A 27,464-nucleotide genomic window follows, 5' to 3' on the forward strand; every position below is an offset into this window, starting at 1 on the left:
ACCAAGGATTGAATAGAGACAGTTATAACCTGGCCATTACAAGGTTACACTAGAACAGTGACAGAGTAACAATTCAGATGAATATGGAGAGCACTGATCACATGCCAAACTGATTGCAGAATATAAACATTCTGATGATGTGAAAAGCAGTTGGCAGACCCGGAAGAGTGATATTGTGACAATCCAGGGAAAGAAGAATGTTGTGCTAGTGTGACTATCCTGGGGACAAAAAGAGTCAGAGGACCTGATTTCCAACACGGGGCTACATTTCTAACCCTGTGTAAAAACAGTCAGATTGATTTAATGCAATAATCACTGCAGTGCCTGTAATTTATGTAGGTAAAACATGGAGATAAAATCTTATACATGCAGGACTATCTGCAGTAAGCACGTAATTCCAAGGTTCTGAATGTGAATATGGCCAATGAGGTTTTAAATGGTTCTGGTAAATATTGCATTCTAGGAAAAAGTTGTGTACCGAGATTGGCTTCTCCCTCACCGTGCCCATTCACAATCCAGAGAAACAATAGGCATATGGTGAACATATTGCAACCACATAGCAGAACAGCACTATGATGGGGTGAATTTAATATCTGCATTAATTCACTCTAAATGAGTGAATATGAAAGACAATGCGTTAAGAGCCATGTGTGACATTCATTAGCAATTAATCCTTACTGAAACAAGCGCGCATTTCCACTGTTCCAAGTCAAAGTTTCTTTCAGTTGCAGCTGAAATAGCAGTTGGGAAAAAAGAAAATATGTAAGTAAAAGTGAACAGCAGGCAACATTTCAAATGCCATGGGCTTAAATACCAAGCACTAGCAGAAGTAGAGTCACACAATTCAAAGTGTGCAAAATCTGGCTGTTGGCTCAGCCTGTCCTGGGATTTGAATTCAATGTCATCAGTTGTTCATGTGCCCTTGATGTCACTCTTACATCCTTATATCTGGTTGTAATTTTAGGTTTATATATTTTTGTTTCCTTTCTTATATAACCGAAAGGCTGCCACATCACTTGTTTGCAGAAGATCTATTTTTACAGAGCTTTAGCCTGAAAGCATTTGGCTGTCAGATGCAGCCTTGATCACATAGGGGATGGCCGTCGTGGTTCAGAGATAAAAAGTGCATACCTGCTCTAAAATTACATACATATAGAAAAATACTCCTTTATTATAACCAAGACCAAAATGATTATAACACTTCATAGTTCGACCTCCTCATCTGTTGACCTATTGTTTCATATCATTCACATTCTCTTCTGCCCTCCACAGCATTCATCATGGGCCAAATCAGCCTTAAGCTAACTTCACTGTAAGTGATGGCATTCTGCTTTTTCAATCAATCAATCAATACACTTGTAGAGCGCACTACTCACCCGTGAGGGTCACAAGGAGCACATCCACAAAGTATTTTTCTTTAGTTCCAGGGACTACTAAGGGAATGTGGGCTTTTTGAGTACCTGGCATCTCCTCCCACAGTAAAGGCTTACAAAAACTGTGAAAAAAACAAGCGTGGACAAAGCCTAAAAACTAGCAGCCAACACCAGGCTTAATAGCTTTGTCAATACTTGTTTGAAATACCATTAATGCTTGTTTAAATTGGGTGCTCAATGGCTTGTGCTTTGGGAACTCACCTTCCAAATATGTTATCAATGGGGGGATCTTCATTCTGATGAGCCTCGCTAAAAACGGGTAGTTTGCAGGAATCAGGCGTTCGAGAAGAGCCAAGACAGCGGTTCCCTTTTCGATATCCCAGCGAGGATGTGAAGAAATGACCTGAAAACCCACAACAAAGAATTCAGCAAGAGAATACTCACTGGTCTTTAAAGCATCTGGAAATGCTACCTTGTTTTCTATACAGTACTTAATACCTCATTGTGGCTGTTTCTGTGTGATATAAATAGTATGTCTTACTGATAACCAATTGACTAGAAATAAAACCATCAAGTTCAAAAGGATAAAAGCCGAGTTGAATGCAAGCTCTCCATGGGCAGGTTGCATAGAAATGCCAGCAAAGAACTTGAGGAGAGGGATCTGTTGGAATATGGTGGGGGTGGATACTCACAAGCAATCTTATGAAGAGGCTGTGTATTGGAATTCCTTTAGCTGTTTAGATACAAAAGAAAGAAGACATGTCATACTCAGTCCATAAAATACTGAGCAACACTTGCCAAAGGAAGACATGTGGCTGACAAACACACTTACGACACTCAGTAGTATCTGCAAAGAAGAGTATGGAGTGATGGGTGGTATTTCAATAAGGCACTAGAGGTCATGAGGATGCTTTAATGTCCCTGCAGATACTGACAAAGACAACCCCACCACAACGGATGCTGCTAGTGGTATACAGTACCTCAATGGTCTGTGCTACAATGCTCCACCTCCCTACCCCAACAATTGCTGTCAAGGATGACAGCCGCAGAAGATGCTACCTAAGCTGTCATGCAATGGTCCTGCTTCAGCTGTCATTGAGTGACAGAAGACTACAGTGGGATAAGAGAGGATGCAACAGGAGCCGTGGACACGCCCTACATATTGAATGGACCATGCTAAAGAGGAGTCATTCTGCGACAGCGGATATCCCAACAGAAAGAGGACACCAAAACATGTTCTTGCATAACCATTTTCTAATAATGTTAATCACCTGGGGAGCAGGCTATAATGAATACATAATTGCCTGTTCTGTTCTGCTTAGGACCCTTTACATGAGTGACAAAGAAATAGACTATGATACCATCTGCCCAGGTTACTTGTACTTTATCAACATATTCACTGGAAAGTTGAGTGGGGACTGCTAATTGGAGCTCTGGAAATGTAGTTTTCAATTACAGGTTCTCACCACATGATGCAAATCTACTTCTTGACCTTGGAGTCAGTCCAAATAATTATTTTCACTTACCCTCATTGAGTAGGCCTCCCTGTCTATCAGGTCCATATGTCAAGTGAGAGCCAATAACTAGCAATTTAGTCTGGATCTGAAGTCCAAAATAATGAACCAGAAACATTGAAGAGACAAATATCATAACCAAAAGTAACTCAATAGAGAAATAAAATACATCCATTTTGCGGCTGACTAAAGTAAAAGCGTATAAATAGGTACCATACCCAGAAAGGTCTGATCACCATACCAGAGATAGGTAACTCCATGGAGAGCAAGAATACTCCAAGGTTTGAAGAGGACCATTAGAGGCCTGAGAAGTCTCACAGAGTGTGTGGAAACCTGAGACAGTCAGCACATTGCATTTAAGTGGCGTGAGGGTAATAACCAGATGAAGAGCTGAAACCAACAGAAAGTAACTTTATGGCTGACAAACTACAATAAGTATATAGAGAACAAGGCGGCGGACCCTCCCATATCACCGGGCACATTATCTTTAAGCGACCAGGGGAGGCATCTATGCTAGTCACAGATAGAAGTACAAAAGGGGGTGGTAATGGACGGAGCATCTGAACCAATCAAACACTCACACCCAGTCAAAAGATCTGGGTTTAATCCATCACCGTTCTTTAGCCCACTCTGCCACCCCAGTTCAGACATGGCTATATGCAAATCAGTCTGACCCTGTGCCTCATGGGAACAGTCCAGTCCAAACTGCCAAGCCATGCCTTCCCTGGACCGGAAACAAGCTTCCGAGGACCGGTTTCTGGCATTCCAGCCGTCTTCAGCCCGGCTTGCTTGAATCCAGTGGCAAAGTGAGCAAGGGACTCACGTCTGAGCATACCCTGCCACACTTATGGCGGCCAAAAGCAGTACAAAAGGGGGTGGTAATGGACGGAGCATCTAAACCAATCAAACACTCACACCCAGTCAAAAGATCTGGGTTTAATCCATCACCATTCTTTAGCCCACTCTGCCCCCCCAGTTCAGACATGGCTATATGCTAATTAGTCTGACCCTGTGCCTCATGGGAACAGTCCAGCCCAATCTGCCAAGCCATGCCTTCCCTGGCCCGGAAACAAGCTTCCGAGGACCGGTTTCTGGCATTCCAGCCGTCTTCAGCCCGGCTTGATTGAATCCAGTGGCAAAGTGAGCAAGGGACTCACGTCTGAGCATACCCTGCCACACTTTTGGCCGCCACAGGACACCTTACACTTTGTCTTCTTATGTAAATATTTTCCCCACCCCAGGAGATTGATTCTTAGGCTCCTTTTAAAAGCCATGAAATTTAGACAAGCCTGGGTTGTAGTAATGCATTTGCAGCTTTTGCCTAACAACCATTCCCTTTTTGTTGCCACAAATTTCCTGAGGGATTCTTTTAGATCAAGAAGCTCAAGATGCGACTGACGTCAGCTTGGACCATGCAAATTTGCACAGTATCTCTTTTAATGTATTGAAGTTCTTCTTATAGTTATATTTTATATTTTTTTGAATCTTTTATGGATGTGACTACTTCCGAATGAAGATTTATTATTATATAGAAAGCAGCAACATCAACACAGATACATATATCACTAAAGTGAGAGCAAACACTGTTATTGAAAGAATGACACCCACATACTATAGTAAATTAACCAAACTCCTGAGCTAATGGACTGGTTCTTCACCTCATGCCAGATCATTACTAAATATGAGGGAATCTGCGGAGAGGAGGAGGAAGCATTAACCACCTTCAATGGTAGATCCCACGGCATCAATGAGTAGGATGTTTAAGACTCACCACATTCCTTAAAGTTGATGCTTGCTTTCTTATCTACAACAAGTACCATCTGGCACAGTGCTGGCACAGATGAAGTATAGCCCTCTTCCAGCATGTAGAGCAAAATCTCTTTCCAAAAGTCCTGCAAGAAAGAGTGGTGAACGTGTTATTTGTATCATTAGCATTTAATAAGGCTTTATTCCCACAGATAAACAATCATGGCTGGTGGGAGGGGTTTTGGCATTTTATTTAGTTCATAGGGCATTTTGCAAGCTCCCATATCCAAGAGATGGGGCTATATTTGATTCATCCCCTTGCTGATACAATTCCTCGCTGATGGGGTCCAAGGCAGATGCCTAGTATTACACTGATGTAGCACTAACCGTGTTTAATGCTACAATCTGGGATTCTGCATCCATTCAAAATGAACCCATTATGTGCAGAGAATGTGTGAAACATGTTACTTTCCAAAAACCCTACAAGTGAGCTGAAGTTTGCAAATTAGCTCATTATCTGTTGGAATCTTCATAGAATCATCTTTAGGAATGTGCCAGAATACGAAAAGCAATGGCTGGGAATGAACAACCATGTTGATATGAAATATTGGTGCCTGATGTATCATGGGACAGGTAGCAAATAGGAGATGCAAATTGAGAAGCAAAGTTATGCAATATAACCGATGTACCATTAAGTCTCATTTCAGTCTATTTAGAAGAAGCTGCAAACCCTTCTGCCTCATTCTAATGAATGAGGTAGGATTCAATTGGTGCTCTTGTACAAATGCTCCAAACCCTGGGAAGTTCTGCATGGGACAGCAGACCTCCATTCCTCCATCAGAGGACACAACTTTTACATCGTATCTCGAACCACTGTGTGCATTAACAATGTGATCCAACTCACTAATGCATCTTTACAATGTATTCCTTTACCACACAGGTAGTTGCGATGCCTCGCCTAAAGGAAAGCGTTGTTGGACTAATTTTGGACTTTAAGGCCAACACTTTCCCTACTGTTGCACATAATGGAGTTGGAATAGTACATTTTACTATTCCAAAGTCCAGCGCTTTCCCTAAGGCAATTCATTGTAACGACTTCTCTGGTAAAGGAATGCGTTTCAAACATGCAATCGTGGTTCAGAACACGTTGTTAAGGCAGGTATGATAAATGCCTGCATGGTTCCAACATACAACCCTGCAGCAGAGGGAGCTTTACAAAAATGTGCTTGTATTTGAGCCGGAGGATAATGAAGATCACCCGGGAATTTAGGAGTCTTTGGACATTCTGCAAGTTATATTTTCTATACACCTAGTTAAATAACCCACCTTGTTTCACATCCCCCTCGCTTACCTCATCAGTATTTCTATGGTGTAATGCAATTGTATTGAGGAGCTGAGAGATTTGGATAAGGATGGTCTCTTCCTCAACATCAGATTCATCATCCAGGTGACTAGCGATCTGTGGAAATGTGGAAAAGAAAGCAAAGTAAAATACGATGTATTTGCACATAATTTTAATTGTGTTTTCTCTCCTTATGGAGGGACAAGAGATTTGAGAGTTAAAACATCACAACTTTCTAATCAAGGTTGTCAAGCACAAAGAGAACCTCTTGACAAATCCAAATGTGAAAGCAAAACTACTAGCCTCAAACATGTAAATAGAAATGTACAAATGCGGTTATGCTCTCATGCTCCGCTCTGTTGAGTATAAAAGTACCCAGCCATTAGGCGTGGGAGGGTATAGCATTCATATACTGTCAAAATACCGGTGGACTCACTTATAATATATAAGGTTCTGATACATGGGACACTACCCCTGAGAAATTGCGCCTCTGGCACCACACAGTAGTATCTCGTGCTCACCACACAGATTTGCCCTTCCCCTATGACTTGATGAGGAAGTATGTGATACCTTATGGGACTTAATACACTCAATAAAGACTAAAGAATACCAGGAACCACGTTTATGGTAGGCAGTTTTGATATGAAATACTGATTTGAAGTATGTTCATGCTACTTTGCGCTGGATTTGGTGGTTTGCCATGTTAGGCATTTAAACTGTAAAGTGGGGTATGCAACAGAAAATAACCCACTAGATAATGCACTGTCAGTGAAAAGCCCAGCTTATCAGTGCAGTAGCTGAATGCCCATGTGCCTTCCCCAATCACCCCAGAAATAGCCCAGTTAGCCTTGGTAAAGTCTAAGGGGCAGTTGGATCTCATAGGCTGGATTGTGTGGTTGGCCTCTGTACTGCCTGTGAGCACTGCTGTTGAGCCAGTCCCATTCCCAAAGTGTCTGAGCATTTTATTTCTTTGCGCTTAAGCCAGTCAACATGTGCATCAGGTTAACTAAGATGGGATCTAGGTGTACAAGCATCATTCTTACAGTGAGATGCAACACAAGGACAGGCATCTGAATTGTCCCCAGCATCAGACCTTGTTAGAATAAAATTGTTTTTGCTGTTTTGATTATGCACTTATTCATGTAAAAATTTGCATTTGCGGCACCATTTTATCTTTGGCCACCATTTTGAATCATGACCAAAACTGACCCTTGCCTTTCCAAAAAATGGCTTTTCATAGGTTTTGTTTTTTTAAGGTTGGGCCTTGCTTAACTGTCAGTCAACATGAGCTTTATTCGACAGATGTCACAAAAGCAATTCACATAAAAACGATTTTTCAAGTTATAAAAAAAATACAATAAATTGAAAATTTCAATAAAAAGAGATAATCAAACACATTAAAAGAGCATATACTATATGTTGATAGACAAAATTAATGCTACTAATTGATAGATAGTTTAGAAAAGTGTCCAAGCATTAAAATATAGCATATTATTATTATTATCGGTAGGAGACTTCATTTACAGAGGTACAAAAGGAGCCTAGATCTAATTGTCCACATCCATCTCAAAAACGTTTCCACTGATACTGCGCACTGGACTGATGGATCAGAACACAATATTCTCATTGCTACACTTAACAAGTGAGTACCCATGTTCCTACAAATGGGTGTCAGCCAGGCTTTGCGGGGAGCAGCGTACGCCGGACAGACAAACAGCACATGCGCGTATGATTCTTCAGTGTCAGTGCAGTTTAGACATTTGTCATCGGCCGCAGTGGACCATGCAGCTGTAAAGGACTTCAAAGGGAAGCAGCCTGCTCTAAACTGAAAACACAGTTTGCGATCTAGCGGCTTAGTACTAATTAAGTCACAGTAAAACATGGATTTGATTTAATTTGTTAGAACTTCCCTGTTAGAGTGGTGGCATCGCTCATTCTATTTGCTTCTTGCACCATCGGTTCCCAGTACTTTTGCTTAATTAAATGTTTTGGTGGGAACCCAGTAGCACTAGGATCATCCCACAGTGATGGCATACCCATGCTAATTAGTAATGATCTGATGTTGCATAGCCAGCCAATCTTGTGGAAGTGATCTGCCTCCATTATATCTTTAAGACCGTCTGCAAAGATGGCCAATTCTGGGGTACGCCAGATTCTACGCCAGAAGAGAATAGGGCATAGCCTTGCAAGGTCTACTATGGCTTTTCTGCCTAAATCATAGGGGTACTTTGATGTAGGCTTGTTATCCCACTCAGGAACTTATTCTCGGAGAAAGCTAGAGGATGCATTTTCTCTAAGCCCCATAATATAGATGTGCAGTGCCGGGGTAAAGGGGCTTAGTCAGTGATGTCTTATGTTCCTTTTTTTCATGGCTCCGGCCAACTGCATGTGCTTTAAGGCCATGGTGTCAATATGCGGCCTCCAGCTAAGTCGTTTATGCAGGGTGATGCCTAGATAAGTAATGCATCAACCTGATCCACGGATTGCCCATCCATTACCCCCCATTAAATGACCTATGTGGTTTAAAGGTCATGAACTTTTATTTGAACTATTGACTGTTAGGCCAGGCAATAAGCAAAATTCTTCAAAATGCAACAGCGAATGCTGTAGCCCACTCAGTGTTTTAGACAGTATAAGCATATGGTCCGCAAACATTATTATGGGAATTTTTGTGCCTGCTAAAACTGGAGCATCTGTGGAAAAGGAAGCTAAAAAGCTAATAATACCATTAATAAGGAGTGAGAATAACGTAGGTGCTAAAACGCAACCCTGACGTACTCCCATCTTTACCGGGAACTGGTCAGTCTTGTTTCCTGGCGCCCCCCCAACAAATGTGGTCATAGTTGTATTCGTAGAGGCGCACAATTAGGAAAAGTAGGTCGGGGGCAAGCCGAGTTCCTGCAGTACCCTCCACAGTTTGGGCCGTGATATCAAGTCAAAAGCAGACTTAATATCAACAAAGGCTGCATAAAGGCTTCCTTTTCCAAGTGTTACTGTCCACCGATAAATTTTAATTAATCGGAATACTTTATAAATAGTGCTCATATTAGCCCAGAAGAGGACTCAAAATGTCATTATCATCAATACAGGTTTTAATTTTTGCCAAGATAAGTTGAGCTACGACTTTCTGGATTGAGTTTAACAGGCTTATTTGCCTGTAGTTCCCGGGTAAGGATGTATCTCCTTTTTTTATAAATCAGGATGATTTCCGCCCCTCTCCAGGTATCCGGGATCAGAGCTCCATGAGCAATTGCATTTGCTAAAAACATTATGTTTTGATTCCATTGTCTTTATCCTGGAGAAAAATATCTGCGGGGACCTTGACTATGCCTGGCGCTCTCCCAATGGTAACAGTGCTCAGCGCCATTGTCACATCAGCTAAGTTGAAGACAGTATCCGATGATTTAAAATAAACCCAAGAAGGGTCATAATCCATTTTATTATTAGATGCATATTGATCTGAAAAAACTTAACCTACAGAGCAGGCTCCACATGATTTTGCAGTGATTACATGTGCTTCCTGCACCCCATTTTATCAGGCTCCAAAAGTGGTGCATGTTCCTCTCCTTACAAGCTTCAATAAGGTCCCGCCATCTTTCACAGTGATCAAAAAGGACATGGTACGTTTGCTGTTCTGGAGGGATTGGGGAGAGCATAAGCAACTGTGGCCTACTCTCACAGGGACACTGACAAAGCCAAGTGTGCTGCAGCCTTCAGGCACCATGCCACCTCCCATTGCCCATGTTTTCACACCATCACCTGCAGCCCCACAAACACTGGTGAAGGGCACTGATCCAAAACTCATTCCTGTCCCCTAGTCAGATGACAGGTGTTTCTACAGCGACTAGAGATATGATCAAAGTGTAAGCGTCCATAGGACTTGAGAAGGTCCAAGAAAAGAGAAGAGGCAGAAGACGTGCCCAAGACAAAATCACTCATTGGATCTGTGGAGGAAGAGGAGGGCAAATAATTAGAATGAGAATAACTAAAGGATATTATTGGACCCTTTTCTGATGTGCGTTGTTCACAACATTGAACAATTTTTCACACCACAAGAGCTTGATGAAAGCCATCAAAGGATCAGAAGGGCCACAGTCCTACTCAAACCAGTGGCAATGACTCTTATTTGGGGACACTGACTGCACTTGTGTTTGACATCAAAACTCGGACCCCACAATAGTAAGGGTACACTGTGTTAATCGTTTCGCAATAATTGAAAAACCATGGATAGGGTATACTTTGGCTGTCTTAGTTTTAAACCTATAATAACTGATAAACCCTCACCAGTTTAAACTTATAAACACTGAAAAAACACCTGCGTACCACTAATTAAATGCCATTCAAAGAAAGGAAAAGGAGAGTGAAAGAGTCATTTTTTCCTGAGGGGGCCTATACAATATAACTTAGTTATACAAGGTGGCAGCAAGAAAGACTGGGCTAACATTATTCTGCTTGAGTTTTGCTGTTGAGGGATGTCACTGAAATAATGCTTTTTCTTCCTTTTGCTTTTTGAAGTTTTGTGGTCTTTGGTCTAAAGATGCAGAGTTTAGAAGCATGTTTTAGGTCGTGTTTAATAATTTGATAAACTGTAGAGAATCAGGAAATATCAAAATCATATTTGATATTTTGGCTGTGTTTGATTCTTTTACTGATAGGTAAAATGGCTGGTTTCATACAAATCTGTCCCAAAATGTGCCATCACATTTATCCACAGAGAATGGGTAAAAGCCCTTGATAGATCAGCCCCAAGTTTCTAGTGAGTCAGTATTGATAGTAGGTGAATTGACAACACCACAGGCTTTAAACATTCAATGCAATGTATAATGACAAGTTTATGTGAAAAAAGTGCTATCGCCAAGCATCTGGGATAGTGGTGGAAACATGACAGGATGAAACATGGATCGCAGTGTCACTCGGTATGCCGCTGCAAAATGTTTCTTTCTAAATTCAACAAAGATTGGAGTGATTTTGATTGTACTTGCAGTGATTCAGCTACATATATAAAAAAGCTGTGTAATGACCTTTCAAAATTGATACCTGTAAGAGATCCTTTCCACTTGTTAGATGGTATGCTAAAAGCATCTTTACAATCTTCAGAGTTAATGAAGAATGCTATTGACTTTTTAGTCCATCCTAGTGCACTGTTTTGTTGTGCGAGGGGACTAAAACACAAATATTTCTCATTTTGTGCTTTGTGTGGCATCAAAGAAAAAGTCATCCCACTGTGAACTGTGTCACTTAGCTGATGGTTCTTGGACCAAGGGGCTGTGAAATGCTATAGTACCCATGTGGAAACCGTTTACAACATGTTTGCTGAATGATGATGCCAAAGGCAAGAAATGTGAGGATATTTGTTCGCAAATTACTAGTGATGTGAAAAGAAGTACACTCTACTAAAGTCTTAGATGTTTACAGGAAAACATAACTGCTGTAGTGGACATAAAAAAAACTAGAGTCGGAAAACACCCTGGTCTTCCAAGTGTTCTGCATACTTGGTGTAAATGTGAAACATCGTCTTGAGAGTTGTCTGGGTGACACCTTAAATTGACTTTGGCACTGCAACATGTTCCATGTTAGAGTGCTTGCCATATGGTAAACAAATCAGTGTTGAAGAGCAATTCAGGAACTTTTATTTTACAATGTACGAGAAACGGCTTGACATAGAAATGTCCCTTCATCAACCATGGCATTTGAAGTCAATGAATCCTCACTGTGGTACACTGTGCAAGTTCTAGTTCCCTTCAGTAAAGGGGAATTTTCTCAGTAGTTTCAAAAGTGCTGCTTTATTTTTGACCACTTCAATAACTCGGAGGGCAGAATCGCCCAGTTCAAAGCAAATGCTGCAGAACCTGTCCAGAGAATTGCAATCTTCAAGGTATAGTGTAGGTATAGAAAGCTATGTCAGTGGCCAGCGTTAGCAAATAGTGTACTGCCTGTCTTGTCATTGCCCATTTCAAGTGCCAATGTTGAGAGGGCCTTTTCACAGAAAAAAGGGACATGGGAAGGAAAAAGCGAGCGCACATGACCAAAGACTCATTGAAGAAGTATTGTATGGTGTACTACAATACGTTTGATTTGCAAAAATGTATTTGGACCTCATATACACTGTACATACACTGTCTATATACCATGCATTATCAGTGTAGAAAGCAAGCAATAATAAAAGCAAAATGTTCCATACACACCAGAAAAACACTGATTCTGTTGCTTTTCATGGCGCAAAAAAGTTGTAACCCCTGACACCACTGATTAGGTCTTGATGAGTCAGCGCGCATGCGCTGTCCATATATAGCTGGTGGCTGCTTTGGGAAGTGCTCCCAAAGCAGCCACCAGCTTGCTAGAATGCGCACAAGCATGCGGCCTGCTGCGCGCGCATCCCTTACGTCAGTGCTTTAAATGGGAAAAAATAAGTGCAGGTACTCATTAAAATGCGCTAGAGGTGTAGTGAGGGGGCGGGGCTAGGGGCGGGGCTAAGGGCAAGACATGATGATACTTAACAACTTGTATATTAGTTGCAGCACACACGAAAACACATGAGAAATATGTTTATATAAACAAAGCAGGTTAACTCATTACACAAAATGAAAGAGAAATGTGATATGTTAACATTTCCTTTTTTTGCAATAGTTGCACCTTCTTAATGTCGTACTGTTAATTGCTGTTGTTCGGCACAATACAATATATTTTTGTGCACGCGAGTAGGAAGAAACTGAAAATATCCCCATGTCCTCGCACCAAAGCTCTTATTGGCACCAAGCAAATGAAGCAACTCATCATGACCCTCCCCAGAAGATATTTCTTGTCTCTTCCATTGTTCTATCCATTCATCCTTTCATCCTACCATTTACATCCTGATGTCCACCATTTAACCTTTACATTCTATTGTCTATTCAGTCTTTCATCAATCATTCAGTTTTTCACCATTCCGTCTGTCCACCCTTCATATCCAAACCTATCCATCCATCTATCTCCAAACCTATCCTTTCACTCATCTATCTCTATATCCACCCTTTCCCTCATCCATCAATCCTTTCGGTCATACATCATCAACCCTTTCACTCCTTTATTCCATCCACCCATTAACTCAATCCCTCCTTTCATTCATCCATCATCTACCCTTTCATGCATCCTTCCTGCCTTTCATGCATCCATCCAATCTTTCACTTATCCACCCATCATCCACTCTTGTAAACACATGGTGCCCCTGGCTCGTGCCCGCAAGGGAAACACTTTGAGTGCCTCCCACTTGTGAGCGCGAGGCGCGCTCTTGTTCTTATCTGTACCTGGTTTGCTTGTACAAATTGTGTGTGTGTTCTTCTGTAACATCAACTTCCCTCTATCACTGCTCTTTACAGCCCCTCAACACGCCTCCTGTCCATAGTCTTGAAGCCACACTACCAAGAAAGTACTTTCAATTCATGCAGCAGGTGCAGTGGCACCAGGCCCCTAATGCCTCTGTTTCCCATTAAACCTAGACTAAAGCTTCATTTTACATTTGATCTAGAAGCCAAAGAGTCTACTTTCTTCCTTGCACGAGGGGCCGTCACACACTGCTTACTCCACTGCACACTTCCATAGATGCTGTACTTGCCTCCGTTGTTATCTGCAAAGTTTGCTCTTTCATGCATGTGCCGTGCCACCCCCCCACCGGCTATCACCATTTTTGCTGACTGACACAATACTCGCACTTCATCTTCGGTGCGGAACTGCAGGTACTGGACTGAGCTCCCAATTGTGTAGGAGGGGCAGTAGCACAGTGTCCTACACAAAGCCATTGAACTCAGATAACTACTTCAGTTCGTCCATCTGCATATCTGTCCCCAGCTTTTTGTGCCGCCTTTCCAGGGCGTAGCTTCAGTTGGCTCAGCAGGTGCAGTGGCTCCTGGACAGTAATCGCACTTGTGCGCTTTTCATCACCCTGGTACGTAGAAACACAAATTGCTGTCCTTCTCAAATCCGCCACCCACAGCATTTCTTGGTTTCCTTTTCTTTTTCTCATTACAAAGCCTCATGACCTCCCTTTATGTTCTTTTAACCGTTTATCTGTCACTGCGTTAAATTACATTCGATCGACATTCAGACGCTTCTTACTTAAATTTATGGAGTTTACTTCCATCATTTGTTGAATTATGCACTATTCCAACCACATTCCATCTAGCCCTTCCAGCCCCTTCTAAAATGCAAACTATTTCTACCGCACGCCGTTTCCTTTGCTTACAACTCAACCACCAAGGTATGTTCTTGTTTTTCCTGTCTCCGCCGTTCCTTTTCTCTCCAGCTGTCTATTGCTTCATGTCGCAGGCCTGTCCTCGCCTTCCTTGTCCCACGCTTTCCTTCCCCCTTTCTTTCCGTCTCTCCTGCTCTTCATTTCCGAAGCTGCCTCTTCTCTTTTCTCTCCCCTTAACACCCCCCCCCCCCTCCAGGGGCTTAATTTTCACAGGTCATGAATGGACCCTGCTTTGTCAAGCACAGCGTGATGGCGAGCACAAACCAGCCCTGCTGAAGAGCTCAGCTGGGGCTCAGATCGGGGCTGCAGAGGCGGCACCTTGGCTGCTAGAGACAGGTTTCACTCCTGCTCACCAGCACAGCCAATGAGCCTACCCTTTCATGAGTACCGGTACTCTCCTCAGCAGGAGAAAAAGTGCCGGTACTCAGAGGGATAAATCTAAGAAGTGCCGGTACTCAGTACCGGTGAGTACCGGCCCATTTAAAGCACTGCCTTACGTGTTTTGGCACGTCATCGCAATTACTTTCGTTTTCACAACGATCGCGATGACCCACATTAGGTCGCTGTGCTTCATGTTTAGACATCATTTGCACCTACAATGCTGTTTCGGCCACCACCTACGTGCTTTTTCAAAATGTCCTTTAGATGTTTAGCATGCGCGCGGGCACTCTCCCACCCCTCCCTCTCGTTTACTTCTTGCCTCGTGCGCGCACCACTCGTGTGCTGCTGAAGCTTGTATTTTTTTCTGTTTCTTTCACTATTATACTTTCAATGTTCATCTATAATGAAACCAAGTGAGATACATGTGGCGTCTCTGTTTCTTCCAGCATGCAGCTGTATGCTCTCTGTTATGTGCCGGGCAGATTCTAAAGCAAATGGTAGAATACAAATGCATGGTTTTGTTTAGTTCCGGTTGTTTCTAGTTTTCTTACATTCTTTGGCGAGAAGGCCCTGTGGGAGTCCATGCTCAGTCTGAACCACAAGGAAGCTGTGATGGAGGTTAGGCTCCACCTAGTGGAGGTAGCGAGCAGAGAGAACCTGCCTATCAATTCGAGCATTGGTATGTTTGGATTATTCAGTGCTGCATTTGACTGGGTAAACGTGGTCGCTCGTCGCTTAACGTATGTCTTGTAAAAGACTGGCAATAGATATTTACTCTAGCTGTGCAGGATGTGTGACTGTAGATTTGTAATGTGTTTGCTAGGCTGGTAAGCCCTGGAAGTAATTAAATATTGGATCCCACAGAGCTTCCAAACAAGCCCAAGCAAATGAGTACTGGGGTACCAGTCTGTCAAATCGCGTCTTTGCACCTTTCTAGGATTTTGAAGTGCTTTATAGGTGCAACGCCAACTTCTGATCTACAAAAGTTTAACAGATAAACCATATTGTTTTCCGTATCCCCATAGTCTCTATTTTTCCCGTTATTGTTAAAAGTAAACAAAAGCATTGTTAAAGCAGTGCAGCTCACAAGCCACTGTTGTTCCTCACTAGTAGTCCATTTTGTTTAGCATACTCGGTGCTCCAGGCAAAGAAGGAAAGCCGTCTATTTTAGTGGCCTTTCCTTGATTTAATGCGCCACCTAGTCCTAATGCCCTGACATTGCTGCCTCATTTCGCCTTATGCGAGTCATGGTCCTGCTGCATGGAACTTTATGTAATATTAAAACCGCACTATCTGCCCATTTATCATGAACAACTGATGAAAAGTGTGGGCACACATCTTCTTTTACATGGAAGTGCGAGATAGTTGTTTCGGAGCTGGGCCGGTGCTGCTACCCTGCTGCAGGACTCCATAAATCATAATAATTCCGACACATTTGCCCAGTCCTATCTCGTCAACAGCCTGTGGAGATATGAGATTTTCTAGGAAAGCTGTAATTTTGATCATTGTATAAACCGTTGAGAAGGGATTTTAAAACAAGCATTGGCATAGCCAATAGGTATTTCCTTTGGGACCTTATAAGTGTTTAGCCATGCACACGAGAATGGACCACAAATAGAAACTGAAAACAGGAAAGCCTAGGTATACTGAAAGGATGACTGTCCAAGTGAAGCTACAAGTAAATATACTGGAAAGCACTTGAGTGGCTTGGTTCACGTCATGGGCACCCTGAAAGAACAAGACATAAAGAAAAGGCATATACAGTGTTGACACTGGTAGTCAGCAGCTGAATTTCAGGTTCAAATGTAATCAGCCTGATGGAGCAAGGGAGACCCATATGGTTGAGGGAGGGTGAAAGACGCACTGGACTGCAAGTGGGGAACATCAGGCTCAAATGGAGAACATGGAATGTTAAGTGGGCCTATGTGAACTAAATAGAGGTACATAAGGTCTATATTCCACCACCAGGGGCAACTATGGAACACTGCAGATCTGTATTACGTGGCAAACAAGCTACATTGGGGCACAAGGGGCTAAAAGGTCCACTTATTTCTTTTGGGCTGACTACGGTTGCTGTTCCCCTAACACATTCACCCACCCAAATATGTACATCTGCCACTTACCTGTTCTTCAATGATGAGACTGTTTTTCCTAAGCACATATTCCATCAAAGCTCTTCCATTCATATCATAATATCCTTTGGTTGTTAAATTGGATATTAAACTTAAAGTGGCAAGAATAACCTGTGATGAAGCAAAAAATGGTTAGTGAGAAACCCTTTTGATGTATAAATAAAACCAAATCCCACATTCTGGTGAGGGAGCAGCACGGGAGTGTGAGAAAACCATACAATCTCTCCTTCCTTTTTGTTCATAGAGGAAATAGAAATACACTTGTATGTGTGGAAAGCTAGTACCTGGATATAGCCTTTGAAAAAATATTGGAAAATGGTTATTAAGACACTCTGAGAATAAAACTTGAATCAATTTAATTAAACTGTTTTTACAGAATGTCTGACCAAAGCGTGATTGAGGGAATATTCAAACATTCCAGGTGGTGTACTCCTTCTATAGGTGATTGGAACTTGGTAAAAGATTGAAAGATACATTGCAAAAGATGTCTAGGTAGGTTACAACTAGCAAAGAAGCTCTCAGGACCTTGTATTGATTACAATGCAAATGAGAAATCAGTAGGCTGTAGATTCCAATAATGTGGAAATGAAAAAAACCTAGAGTAGTCTGTGGGAAGAATGATGGCCACTGTCTAACTCAACCTGCAGGATTTAGCAGACCTACACTATCCCAACACGGCCAGCAGATAACAAATGGGTTAAAGTACTCAGTGTCCATTGTCCCACACCTTGTTGTTTGGTTGATCCATGTCACTTTCAAGAAATCATTTTGGCTCAAGACCGTATATAGTCACAGTCTCCTCTAGTAGCCGGGTTAAAATTCACATCCCTAACATGACTCTGTTCGCTGCATATTTGCACAGGCTGGACCCAATGGCTTCAACCTCCAAAGAATACGTCCATGTTTTATTTCTTTGATTCTTATATTTCTGGTAGAGTTCTGTGTCTGATGTTTCTGGTTTAGTCTACCAAGAATTTAAGGTTTATATCATGCCCTGAGGTTAAAAAATGGTCAACTCAATAAACCTCTCAAAGAGAATACACTAGAGACCCAGTCCTGGATATACAAGTTTTTGTTGGTTATCCAAAGAAAATGACTTTGTTGATTTTCCTTCATGCCTATATCCTGTGCTTGCTTACATGCTGAACACGGTGATGCTGATGGTGAAGTTGCCTGCTTTCTCAATTGCACTGACATTGGGCACATTGTGGACATACATGGAGTCAACAGAGTTACATATATTCCAATTTCTACACAAAATACATCTTTTATATCACAATCAGACTTTTCAAATGTGCACATTGAATATTATCCTGTATTATTGAACCATGTTTGGTGAGAATTGTTTCTTAATACACACTTATTCAGCAATTAGGGAACAGGGACTTTCTATGGGATTGGGTCTGAAAATGAGTTGACACAGAGAAGGACAGGAAAACTTGGATATGTCCACTTGAACAGGGAAACAGTAGACACAAGACACTGAGGAGACACACATGGATGGAGGTTGCATGACCCAACACCTGCACGAAAGACCAGCCTTAGGAAAATACAACAGACTGTGGTATACGCACCACTGCAATGAGTCCACGTAAGTAGAGAATACTGCACTATTCAAAAAGTGCATAACTTAAATTAGATTGCGTTGCTAATTATGAAACTGCTTGACCACAGAATGCTGCACACATAATAACTTGATGGTACCTTGTGATTGTCATCCTCAAGCACGTGACGGACAGCATCCAGATAAGAGGCACCTTCTGAATCTATGAAATGAAGCCATACATCAAATGTTCATAACACATAGATATTGTCTTTGTCTAGTACGATCAGGAATCTATACTACTATAATAAAGGAAGAACTTTCAGCCTTTGAGGCGGGTGAACTCGGCAACCACAGCGCCAATCCACACACCCGATACACCGTTGGAATAGTCAGGGTGTGTAGATGGTTATAGGCTATATAAATAAAAAAAAAAGTTATTTAAAAAATTTACAGTAAAAAAAAATGTAGTCCCTCCGAAGTAGCGCCTGCCGCGACGTGCGAGCTCACGTCTGGAGCGCGGGGAGGAGCGGCATCCAAGAGCGCGACGAGGAGCGGCGGACCTGGCGCGGGGGAGGAGCAGTGATGTGAGGAGCAGCGGATAGGCTAGCGGCGGTGCGAGCAGCGGACAGGCTGGAGGAGCGGCGGCTGAGGTAAGGGGACCCATGTCGGGGCAGGCGGGGGTCGGGGCAGGTGGGGGGTCAGGGTAGGTGGGGGTCGGAGCAGGCAGGGCACGGGACGGGCGGGGCCCAGGCTGCTGGACAATGTCGGGGCGGGCGGGGGTCGGGGAAGCCTGTTGCTCCCGGACAAGGTCAGGACGGGCTGCTAGTAATAGATAAGTAGATGAAGCTTCCACTATTACATGTGCCTACCTACCTGAGGGTCCTGTCAAGTCTTGGTGTGTGTGTCTGTGACTGTGAGCCTCATGGGCCTATCAATGTCTTCCTGTTCTACTGTGCATGTCAGTGTCATCATGTACCACTGAGTGGGTCTGTGTCTTCCTGCCCCATATTTTATGTCCCTTTTTGTTCCTCACCGAAGTCTATGTCAGGATATCTTTCCACAGTGTCCCTGTCCCATTATTGGCTCACAGTGGGAACAATTTATCAAAAAGACAGATGTGGAAATGTTTGACCACTACTTTATTTCTTCACCACGACTCATGTTAACGATGGGAGGATTTATTCTTAAATTACAGTGCTCTACCAGGAACTGTTGGCAGTCAGTGTAGCTGAGGAATATGAAATTGAGGTGATTTGCTCATAGCTGCACCATGTTGGTTAAGTAAGAGGGTAAGTTGGAATTATAACTTAGGGCTCCACATTCCATGAAAAGCATTCAGTCCTTTAACTATCTTCCATGTCTATCGAAATCACATGCTGCCACCCACCCACTGAGAGGCTTACCAGTTTCAGCAAGAAGCTTGCAGAGCAGCTTTATTGTTGTGGCACGGGACTCTGCACCCATATGGATCAAGCTACTTCCAAAATATTTAAGGACCTCACTAGAGCTAGAATGGGCTGCAAGAGTAAAGTGAAAAGAAAAATAGACATACATGAAAAATGACATACAATAAAATCATGCACGGAGGAACTAAACGCAGGGGAGCAGGTCATCAAGGCCAAATGTAAGGAAATTTTCAACGCATATCCAGGAGGTACAATATCAATAGTTTACAACATTTAATGATGATCGGTGGAGCACATGGTACTCATGTGACTACTATAGCTGTATATAGTAAATTGGACAACGTGTTCTAATAGAAAGCTAACAAATGCACTGGGAAGGGAGGTAATTACTGAAGCAACAATAGCTTTTAAGAAGATCAAGTGATGTGCAGAGCAGTGGACAGAAATTAATGTTTCGGAGGACCCGATCACTGGTAAAGACCGTCATATACTTGCAGTATCACAAATATATACATATATACATTTATGACCAACTCACCCAGTGACAGGATAATGGCTGTGGACACCTTGACTGACTCTTCCCTTTCATCTGAACCTCCACGGTAGGGTGCGCAGATCTGTCAATAACAAAGCCATATTAAACAATAATGGAAGCTAGACTATTTGAAAGACAACCCTATACATCTGGAAAGCAAATTCCATTCAGTTGGGAAATGACGGCATAAGAGTTTGTCAGGATTTGTGGGGCCATGATGGTGGAATTGCAAATTCTCAGTTGCCATTCTAAGATTAACGCCTTAGTTTCCTATGGTTTCTGCATGGTTTGGAGACTGAAGTCTCACAACATTGCAGCAGGCAGTCGTACTGAATGCTATTTAACACAGTTGGCACTAGTGACAGCGTCTGCTGTTCAAGGAAATCAAGACAGAGGCTGTTGTTGCACTTCAACTTAGTTTATCTCCAGGGACTGTAAGTGCGTTCCCCCTTTGCATCTCACAGTATCTGGCTAGCAAGGTGGGTTGCATGCTTTTCAGAGCGGGCCTCTTTTGTGCACTTTTCCTCCCTTTTGTGTCCCCAGTTTCTGGTTGGCAGAGTAGTGAGCGAGTGTTTCTGTTGGTGCCTGCATTAGGGTCTTTTTCAGGTCTCACCGCCACTCGCTGCTTCTGCCGTACCGCTAGCAATAATTTCTTTTTTTTGTTCTTTGCTTGCATTCAGTTCTCGCAGATTGGTCCCCATCAGAGCTGCATGTCTTTTTGGTTCCTGTTCATTGCAAATTCCGCACACCAGCATTACTATTTAGAATTTCATGCCATGGTAGTCAAGTTGTGTTCTTCCTTTTTTAGGTCTTGTGACATAGGCAGCGCATGTGCTGCTCTCGTCTTACGAATCTTCTTGGAATTGATACAATTCCAAAAGCCTCGTCTTAGCTCCACCTTTAGCTTTGATTCGTGCGCGACGTTTGGCATCACAAATTATGCCGATAGCAGTGCAATGATTGCATGCAAGGCATGTAAATCGCTGCTTGTTGCCATCCTGTCTCCTTTTAGCCATGCCTAGCGGGATTGGATCTCTTACCCGTGGCGTGACACAGTAGGTATATTATCAGCTTGCCACACTTTTTTTGTAAGCTTCTTTATTCTCTGCCGCCATGACGGTAAGCGTATGCTTCTCATAATTATTTATTTTGTTCATTGCAGCACTTTTTTTTGTAAGCTTGTTTTATGTAGTAGCTATTAAGTGACACATACTTTTGTAGAAGGGAATACTGAATATTACTTTAAGGGTGATTTGTCATCAATTATTCTGGCTGAACGTGCCACACCTGAACCGGTCATTTAAGGAGTTGTGACACTGGTCTTCGACTCCAGCCATTCTGATGACTGGTTGGTGCCATAATTGCGGGTGAGCAGCCGCACGGAAGATGACTATGTAGGTCTGTTAGTAGGGAAGAGCATGATAATGGGAGACAACAGTTACAACACGGTCTTTACACCGCGATATGTTTACAACGCGGTCATTACAACGCAAGTCGTTACAATGACTTGCGCTGGATGGCGCTATATAGTAAGGAATAGTATGATTTACTATTCCAATACCTTCCCTACTGTTACGTAGCTGGAGTTGGAATAGTAAATCATACTATTCCTAAGTCCCTCGCCTCTAGCGCAAGTCGTTCTAACAACTTGCATTGTAATGACCGCGTTGTGAACGTATCGCGGTGTAAAGACCGCGTTGTAAGGTCATACATTCCATGATAACAGCAGGTATGTTTTGACATGAGCACGACATCTTTGTAAGTCATCTTTGAACACGTGTGAAACCTAAAGCAGCATCTTTTAGGTGATTGGATGAAACCGAAACAGTAATGGAAAGAGCGACTCCACTGAACAGTGGCATTTCCTTCTAGAGACAATTGGTAAAACCCTATGATACTCGTGGTTCGAGGTTCATTGCAGGGAACTTGATTCTAGGAGTTTGACATCATGGGATTTTGACAACTTTTTTTGTAGGTATGCTGCTTGCAGGTTAAAGTCCGAGACGGGGACAAGGATTGTGACACAATAGGAGATATAGAGAATGACAAGACAGGTACATGCATTGAAAGTTGGTATGTCTGGGACTCATGAAGATGCTCTTTAAGCCTGAAGGATATTTCACAATAGCCTTGGCTATTCGTCTGAAAAGGCGAGACCTGTGACTTCAGATGTTAGAAGCAAAACCCAGCTCAGATGCGTTCTACCCCGATTGAAGCCTGACACTATCCGGGTATGGTGTGCGACAAGGTGGGTTATGAAGAATGACAGGCAGTGTATGAGGGTTACATGTATTGTTATGGGTGGAGGAAGAGAGACTAGGGCATGAGGACTTTGACATGGCGTAAGGGAGACAGCTTGATGCATGATGACAACTGCTAGTAGCGGAATACCTGCACATTGAGGCTTGCTACCGGGAAGACACAGCGTGACACATGAAAATACTGAACAACTTTAAGTGGGTGATAAGCATGACACTAGTAGGAAGGGGTTAGGAACATTGCATATGTTGAAGTGAGGCAGAATTGCCACTACAATTAAGTGGTGTTTAAACTTTTGACATCTGTAAACAGACACCGACTGAATCACTACTAGAAGCTGGAGCCCCTGCCTGAGCACAATTGCTTCGATTCAAACATCTAAACAATACGGGAAAATAAAGAAACAAGTGTACATCAAACAAAACACACAACATATGCAATTCTTTCACTCACAAATAAAAAACTATGAAAAAGTTGACATTTTAATTGGAAGGTTGGAACTTTTCAAAATGTGTTTTTAGTTCTCAGATTCAAAACAATATGCTGGACTGTTGCAAATCACTTTCTTTTTTGTTCCTACTGCTGGCGTTTTTCGTGTCTAGCAGTGCTCCAGTTGAGGCCACCATTTGTCCAACTGGATTCTAGTTGCTGTTCTTGTGCTGCTCCCACGAATCGTGCTAACAGTACCAACTTAATTTTTAGACTCCCAGTTGCAAATTCCTACTAATTTATAGAACATTAATACATTTTCGATGTTTCGCTAGGTTTGCTTAATTAATTTGCTATTTGATTTGATTTTCTATTGTGGGCAGCCTGAGTAGGTGTTGCAGAATCCAGGTTAAGAACCACTGCACTAGATGGTAGTATCTATATTACCAGGCTGGAGGCATGGCTTTGAAGAGCAATTTTCATGTAACATGAGCCAGGTTGCCACCACGTCGATAGTTACTCCGGAGACCGAGAGCATATAATTAATTAATAGATGTGAAGACCTAGAAAATAGGTCCAGACAGGCAATCTAAGAGGCTGTAATATGGAAAAGGAAAGGGAGAAGAAGGAGAATATGTGGTGGAGTGCTTGAACAGCTCTTTAGACTTCCCTATAGGGATTGAAAGAGACCACAAAGGGGGAGAAAGAGCTCTATGACAAAGCTAGACCTCAGGACATTGTGGCAAAGATCTCCTTGTTTTTGCCAAGATATCCACATACCATCTGAATATATTAATTCTTGCAGAGAGGAGCAAACAGAAGACCATTCAAAGAGGAACCTGTAAAGGGATGGTTTTCCAAGACTTGATACACGACTCTCGGAACAAGTAGACTGTTTATGGGATAGCATGGTTTTGTCTAAATATAAATAAATCTAAAACACTTGCACTGATGCCTGCACAAACAGAAGTGAAGGGATTTAAAAAATAACTTGGATTACACTAAATATTAAAGACTTTGCATCACCCCATCACTGCCAAAGATGGTCCCTGATAAATGGTTAGCATTAGTAAAAGATATTAAGCAGGATCTGAGTAAATGTAGTATGCTCCCAGTCTCTTGGAAAGTACTCATAGCAGCAATAAAAAAAAAAGCATTGAAAATGCATAGGTCTTGCTTTTGATTAAGTTAAAGGCATTAGCTTTGCTAATGCTATTGTATAGCAAAGCGAATGGCTTTAACTTGATTTTCAATTATGCATTTGGATTGTTTGAACTTATTTGTAGGGTAGTTTCTGTACATATTGACTTTAGGAACCCCAGCTGGATAAATAATGAATTTACTTTGATCGATGACATTAATCAGATGTATATGATATATACTATTTATCATTATTTATATAAGTATATGTTATATAGTAAAGTCTAGATGGACAATTGACCCTCAGAGATAATCATTGTTAGTGATTATATATTTGTTTGTAAACCATTGTTATTGGGCAAATCTTTTCTTTTTCATGTCTCCATCCTTGGTGTACCTCCCTGTGTCCCTTCCCTTGTTCCCTTGTCAGGCCACTCTGTTGCTACCTATTATCAGAGCCAGAGTTGCTGAGAGGTAGACTTATGGGTGGTTCCTGCTGATGACCTCTCAACGCTGAAAGATCTGACAGAGGTATTTGCATTGTATTCTTTCTTTGCATCCTTGAAGCAAATTGGTTCATGTAGGCTCTTTATGGGTGATCATTTAATATTTTATACAAGCGAGTTCCCAAATGTTCCCCTCTAAAAATACTCTTACTATAAATTGGATTAATGCAGGACCCTCTTTGTTAGGAAATGTCAGTTGTCTCCTGCTGAAATACTTTGCATGTCCTCATGTATATACTTACCAGGTGATGCAGAGCCGTAAGCACGGTTGGCACAGTTTCCTTCAGTGCTCTGCAACTCTTGGTAACAGCTGCCTTCATGCATAACTCAAGGGTCTGCAAGGAGATAAGTCAATTGAGATGAGGCCAAAGGGCAACATTGAGGACATGGTGAGGGTCAATTGTAAATGACAAACATCAAATTATACATTCTGTATGAATGCTAGAGTGAGTTTGTGTGTGAACAAGCTCTCTTATGTACTAATTCTAAATACACATGACCACAAGTATTTTTTGAAAGGTGACCATTAATATGTCTAATTGTTTCTTCATTGATGGCTCTATTTTTTTGACTCACAGTGCCTCACACAGGAGTACCCTTTTATAATTAATGCCTGTCAGCAATCAAGATCTCTAATGTCCATAGGGATTTCTGTAGAGGTTACCTAATGGAGTCAGATTTTGGATTATAGACCTTCAAGGAACCACAAGAGGACACATGCAGCATTTAACTGGTGTAACTGTAATAAATGATGGATGGAATGCTGAATGATTGAAACATTCTCCCCCAGTCAAGAGATATGGTTTAAATCCATCATTCTTTTGCCCACTATGCCACCAGAGTTTGGACGCAGCCTTATGCAAATCAGTCTTGACACTGTGTCTCATGGGAACAGTCCAGAGAAAATCGCCAAACCAGGTCCTCCCTGGACCAGAAACAAGCATCCTGGGACCGGTTCCAGGTTATGTCACCCTTTATCAGCCAGGCTAGCTTCAATACAGTGGCACAGTGAGCAAGGGACCCATGTCTGTGAATGTCCTTCCCACTTAGGGTGAAAAGTGTAACTGCAACAAATGATGGACGGAATGCTGAATGATTCAAACATACTCCCCAAGTCAAGAGATCTGGGTTAAATCCATTGTTCTTTTGCCCACTGCTGCACCCCAGTTTGGACCCACCCATATGCAATCAGCCTTGACCTTGTGCCTCATGGGAACAGTCCAGAACGAACTGCCAAGCCAGGTCTCCCTGGACAGGAAACAAGCATCCTGGGACCGGTTTTATTTCACCCTTCATCAGCCAGGCTAGCTTGAATCCAGTGGCACACTGAGCAAGGGGCCCACGTCTGGCGCATACTCATCCCACTTAGTGCGATAAGTGTAACTGCAACAAATGATGGACGGAATGCTGAATGATTCAAACATTCTCCCCCAGTCAAGAGATCTGGGTTTCCTTTGCGTATGTCACCCCAAGTTGTAAGGGTATGCCCAGACGTTGGTCCCTAACTCACTACACCACTGGATTCAAGCTAGCTTGGCTGATGAAGGGTGATGCCCTGAAACCGGTCCCAGGATGCTTGTTTCCAGTCCACGGAGGACCTGGCTTGGCAGTTTGAGCTGGATGGGTCTCACAAGGAACAGGGTCAAGACTGATTTGCATATGGCTGTGTCGCAACTGGGGTGGTGCGGTGAGCAAAAGAATGATAGATTTAACCCAAATCCTTGTGACAGGGGGTGAATGTTTGCATTGTCCAGCATTTCGTCTATCAATTGTTCCTTTACATATGTCGCCCTAAGTGGGTGGGTCCCATGCTCACTACACCACTGGATTCAAGCTAGCCTGGCTGATGCAGGGTGATGCTCTGAAACCAGTCCCAGGATGATTGTTTCCAGTCCATGGAGGACCTGGCATGGCAGTTTGGTCTGGAAGTTCCCACAAGGAACTGGGTCAAGACTGATTTGCATATGGATGGGTCCAAACTGGGGTAGTTTGTTACCAAAAGAATGATGGATTTGACACAGATTGTTGTGACTTGGGGTGAATGTTTGCATTGTCCACCATTCTATCCATCAATTGTTCCTTTTGCATATGTCGTCCTGAGTAGTACGGGTATGCCCAGATGTGGGTCCTGTGTGCACTACACCACTGGATTCAAACTAGCCTGGAGGATGAAGGGAGATGCCCTGAAACCGGTCCCAGGATGCTTGTTTCTGGTCCAGGGAAGACCTGGCTTGGCAGTTCGTGTTGGACTGTTCCCTCAAGGAACTTGGTCAAGACTGATTTGCATATGGCTGGGTCCAAATTGAGGTGGTGTGGTGAGCAAAGGAATGATGGATTTAACCCAGATCTTTGTGACTTGGGGTTACTGTTTGCATTGTCCAGCATTCCGTCCATCAATTGCTCCTTTGCATATGTCACCCCAAGTGGGAAGGGTATGCCCAGACGTGGGTCTGGTGCTCATTACACCACTGGATTCAAGCTAGCCTGGCTGATGAAGGGTGATGTCCTGAAACGGGTCCCAGGATGCTTGTTTCTAGTCCATGGGAAGAAAGGCTTTGCAGTTCAGGCTGGATGGTTCCCATAAGGAACAGGGTGAAGACTGATTTGCTTAAGGCTGGGTCCACACTGGGGTGGTGTGGTGAGCAATAGAATGATGGATTTAACCCAGATCCCTGTAACTGGGCTTGAAGGTTTCCATTGCCCAGCAGCCCGCTCATCAATTGTTCCTTTGCAAATGTCGCCCTAAGTGGGAAGGGTATGCCCAGACGTTGGGGCCGTGCTTAATTCACCACTGGATTCAAGCTAGCCTGGCTGATGAAGGGTGATGCCCTGAAACTGGTCCTAGGATGCTTGCTTCCAGTCCAGGGAGGACCTGGCTTGGTAGCTCAGGCTGGACTGTTCCCACAAGGAACAGGTCTAAGACTGAAT

General features: G+C 42.8%; 1 protein-coding gene across 1 annotated transcript in view; it reads right to left on the reverse strand.

The window, feature by feature from the left end:
* Nucleotides 1-19,725, reverse strand: part of LOC147749172 (maestro heat-like repeat-containing protein family member 1) — a 41,359-nt gene extending 21,634 nt beyond the window's left edge. Inside the window, exons 1-8 of the mRNA XM_086936538.1 lie at nt 19,665-19,725; nt 18,420-18,481; nt 16,707-16,826; nt 5,985-6,092; nt 4,659-4,779; nt 2,066-2,106; nt 1,635-1,776; nt 679-731 (exon numbers count right to left, since the gene is read on the reverse strand). Of these exons, the coding sequence (XP_086792664.1) occupies nt 679-731; nt 1,635-1,776; nt 2,066-2,106; nt 4,659-4,779; nt 5,985-6,092; nt 16,707-16,826; nt 18,420-18,481; nt 19,665-19,725 (708 nt within the window). The remainder of the gene's footprint in view (nt 1-678; nt 732-1,634; nt 1,777-2,065; nt 2,107-4,658; nt 4,780-5,984; nt 6,093-16,706; nt 16,827-18,419; nt 18,482-19,664) is intronic.
* Nucleotides 19,726-27,464: the final 7,739 nt, after the last annotated feature.

The sequence above is a fragment of the Lissotriton vulgaris genome, chromosome 1_1, assembly GCF_964263255.1.
Source record: "Lissotriton vulgaris chromosome 1_1, aLisVul1.2, whole genome shotgun sequence".
NCBI classification, from domain to species: domain Eukaryota; kingdom Metazoa; phylum Chordata; class Amphibia; order Caudata; family Salamandridae; genus Lissotriton; species Lissotriton vulgaris.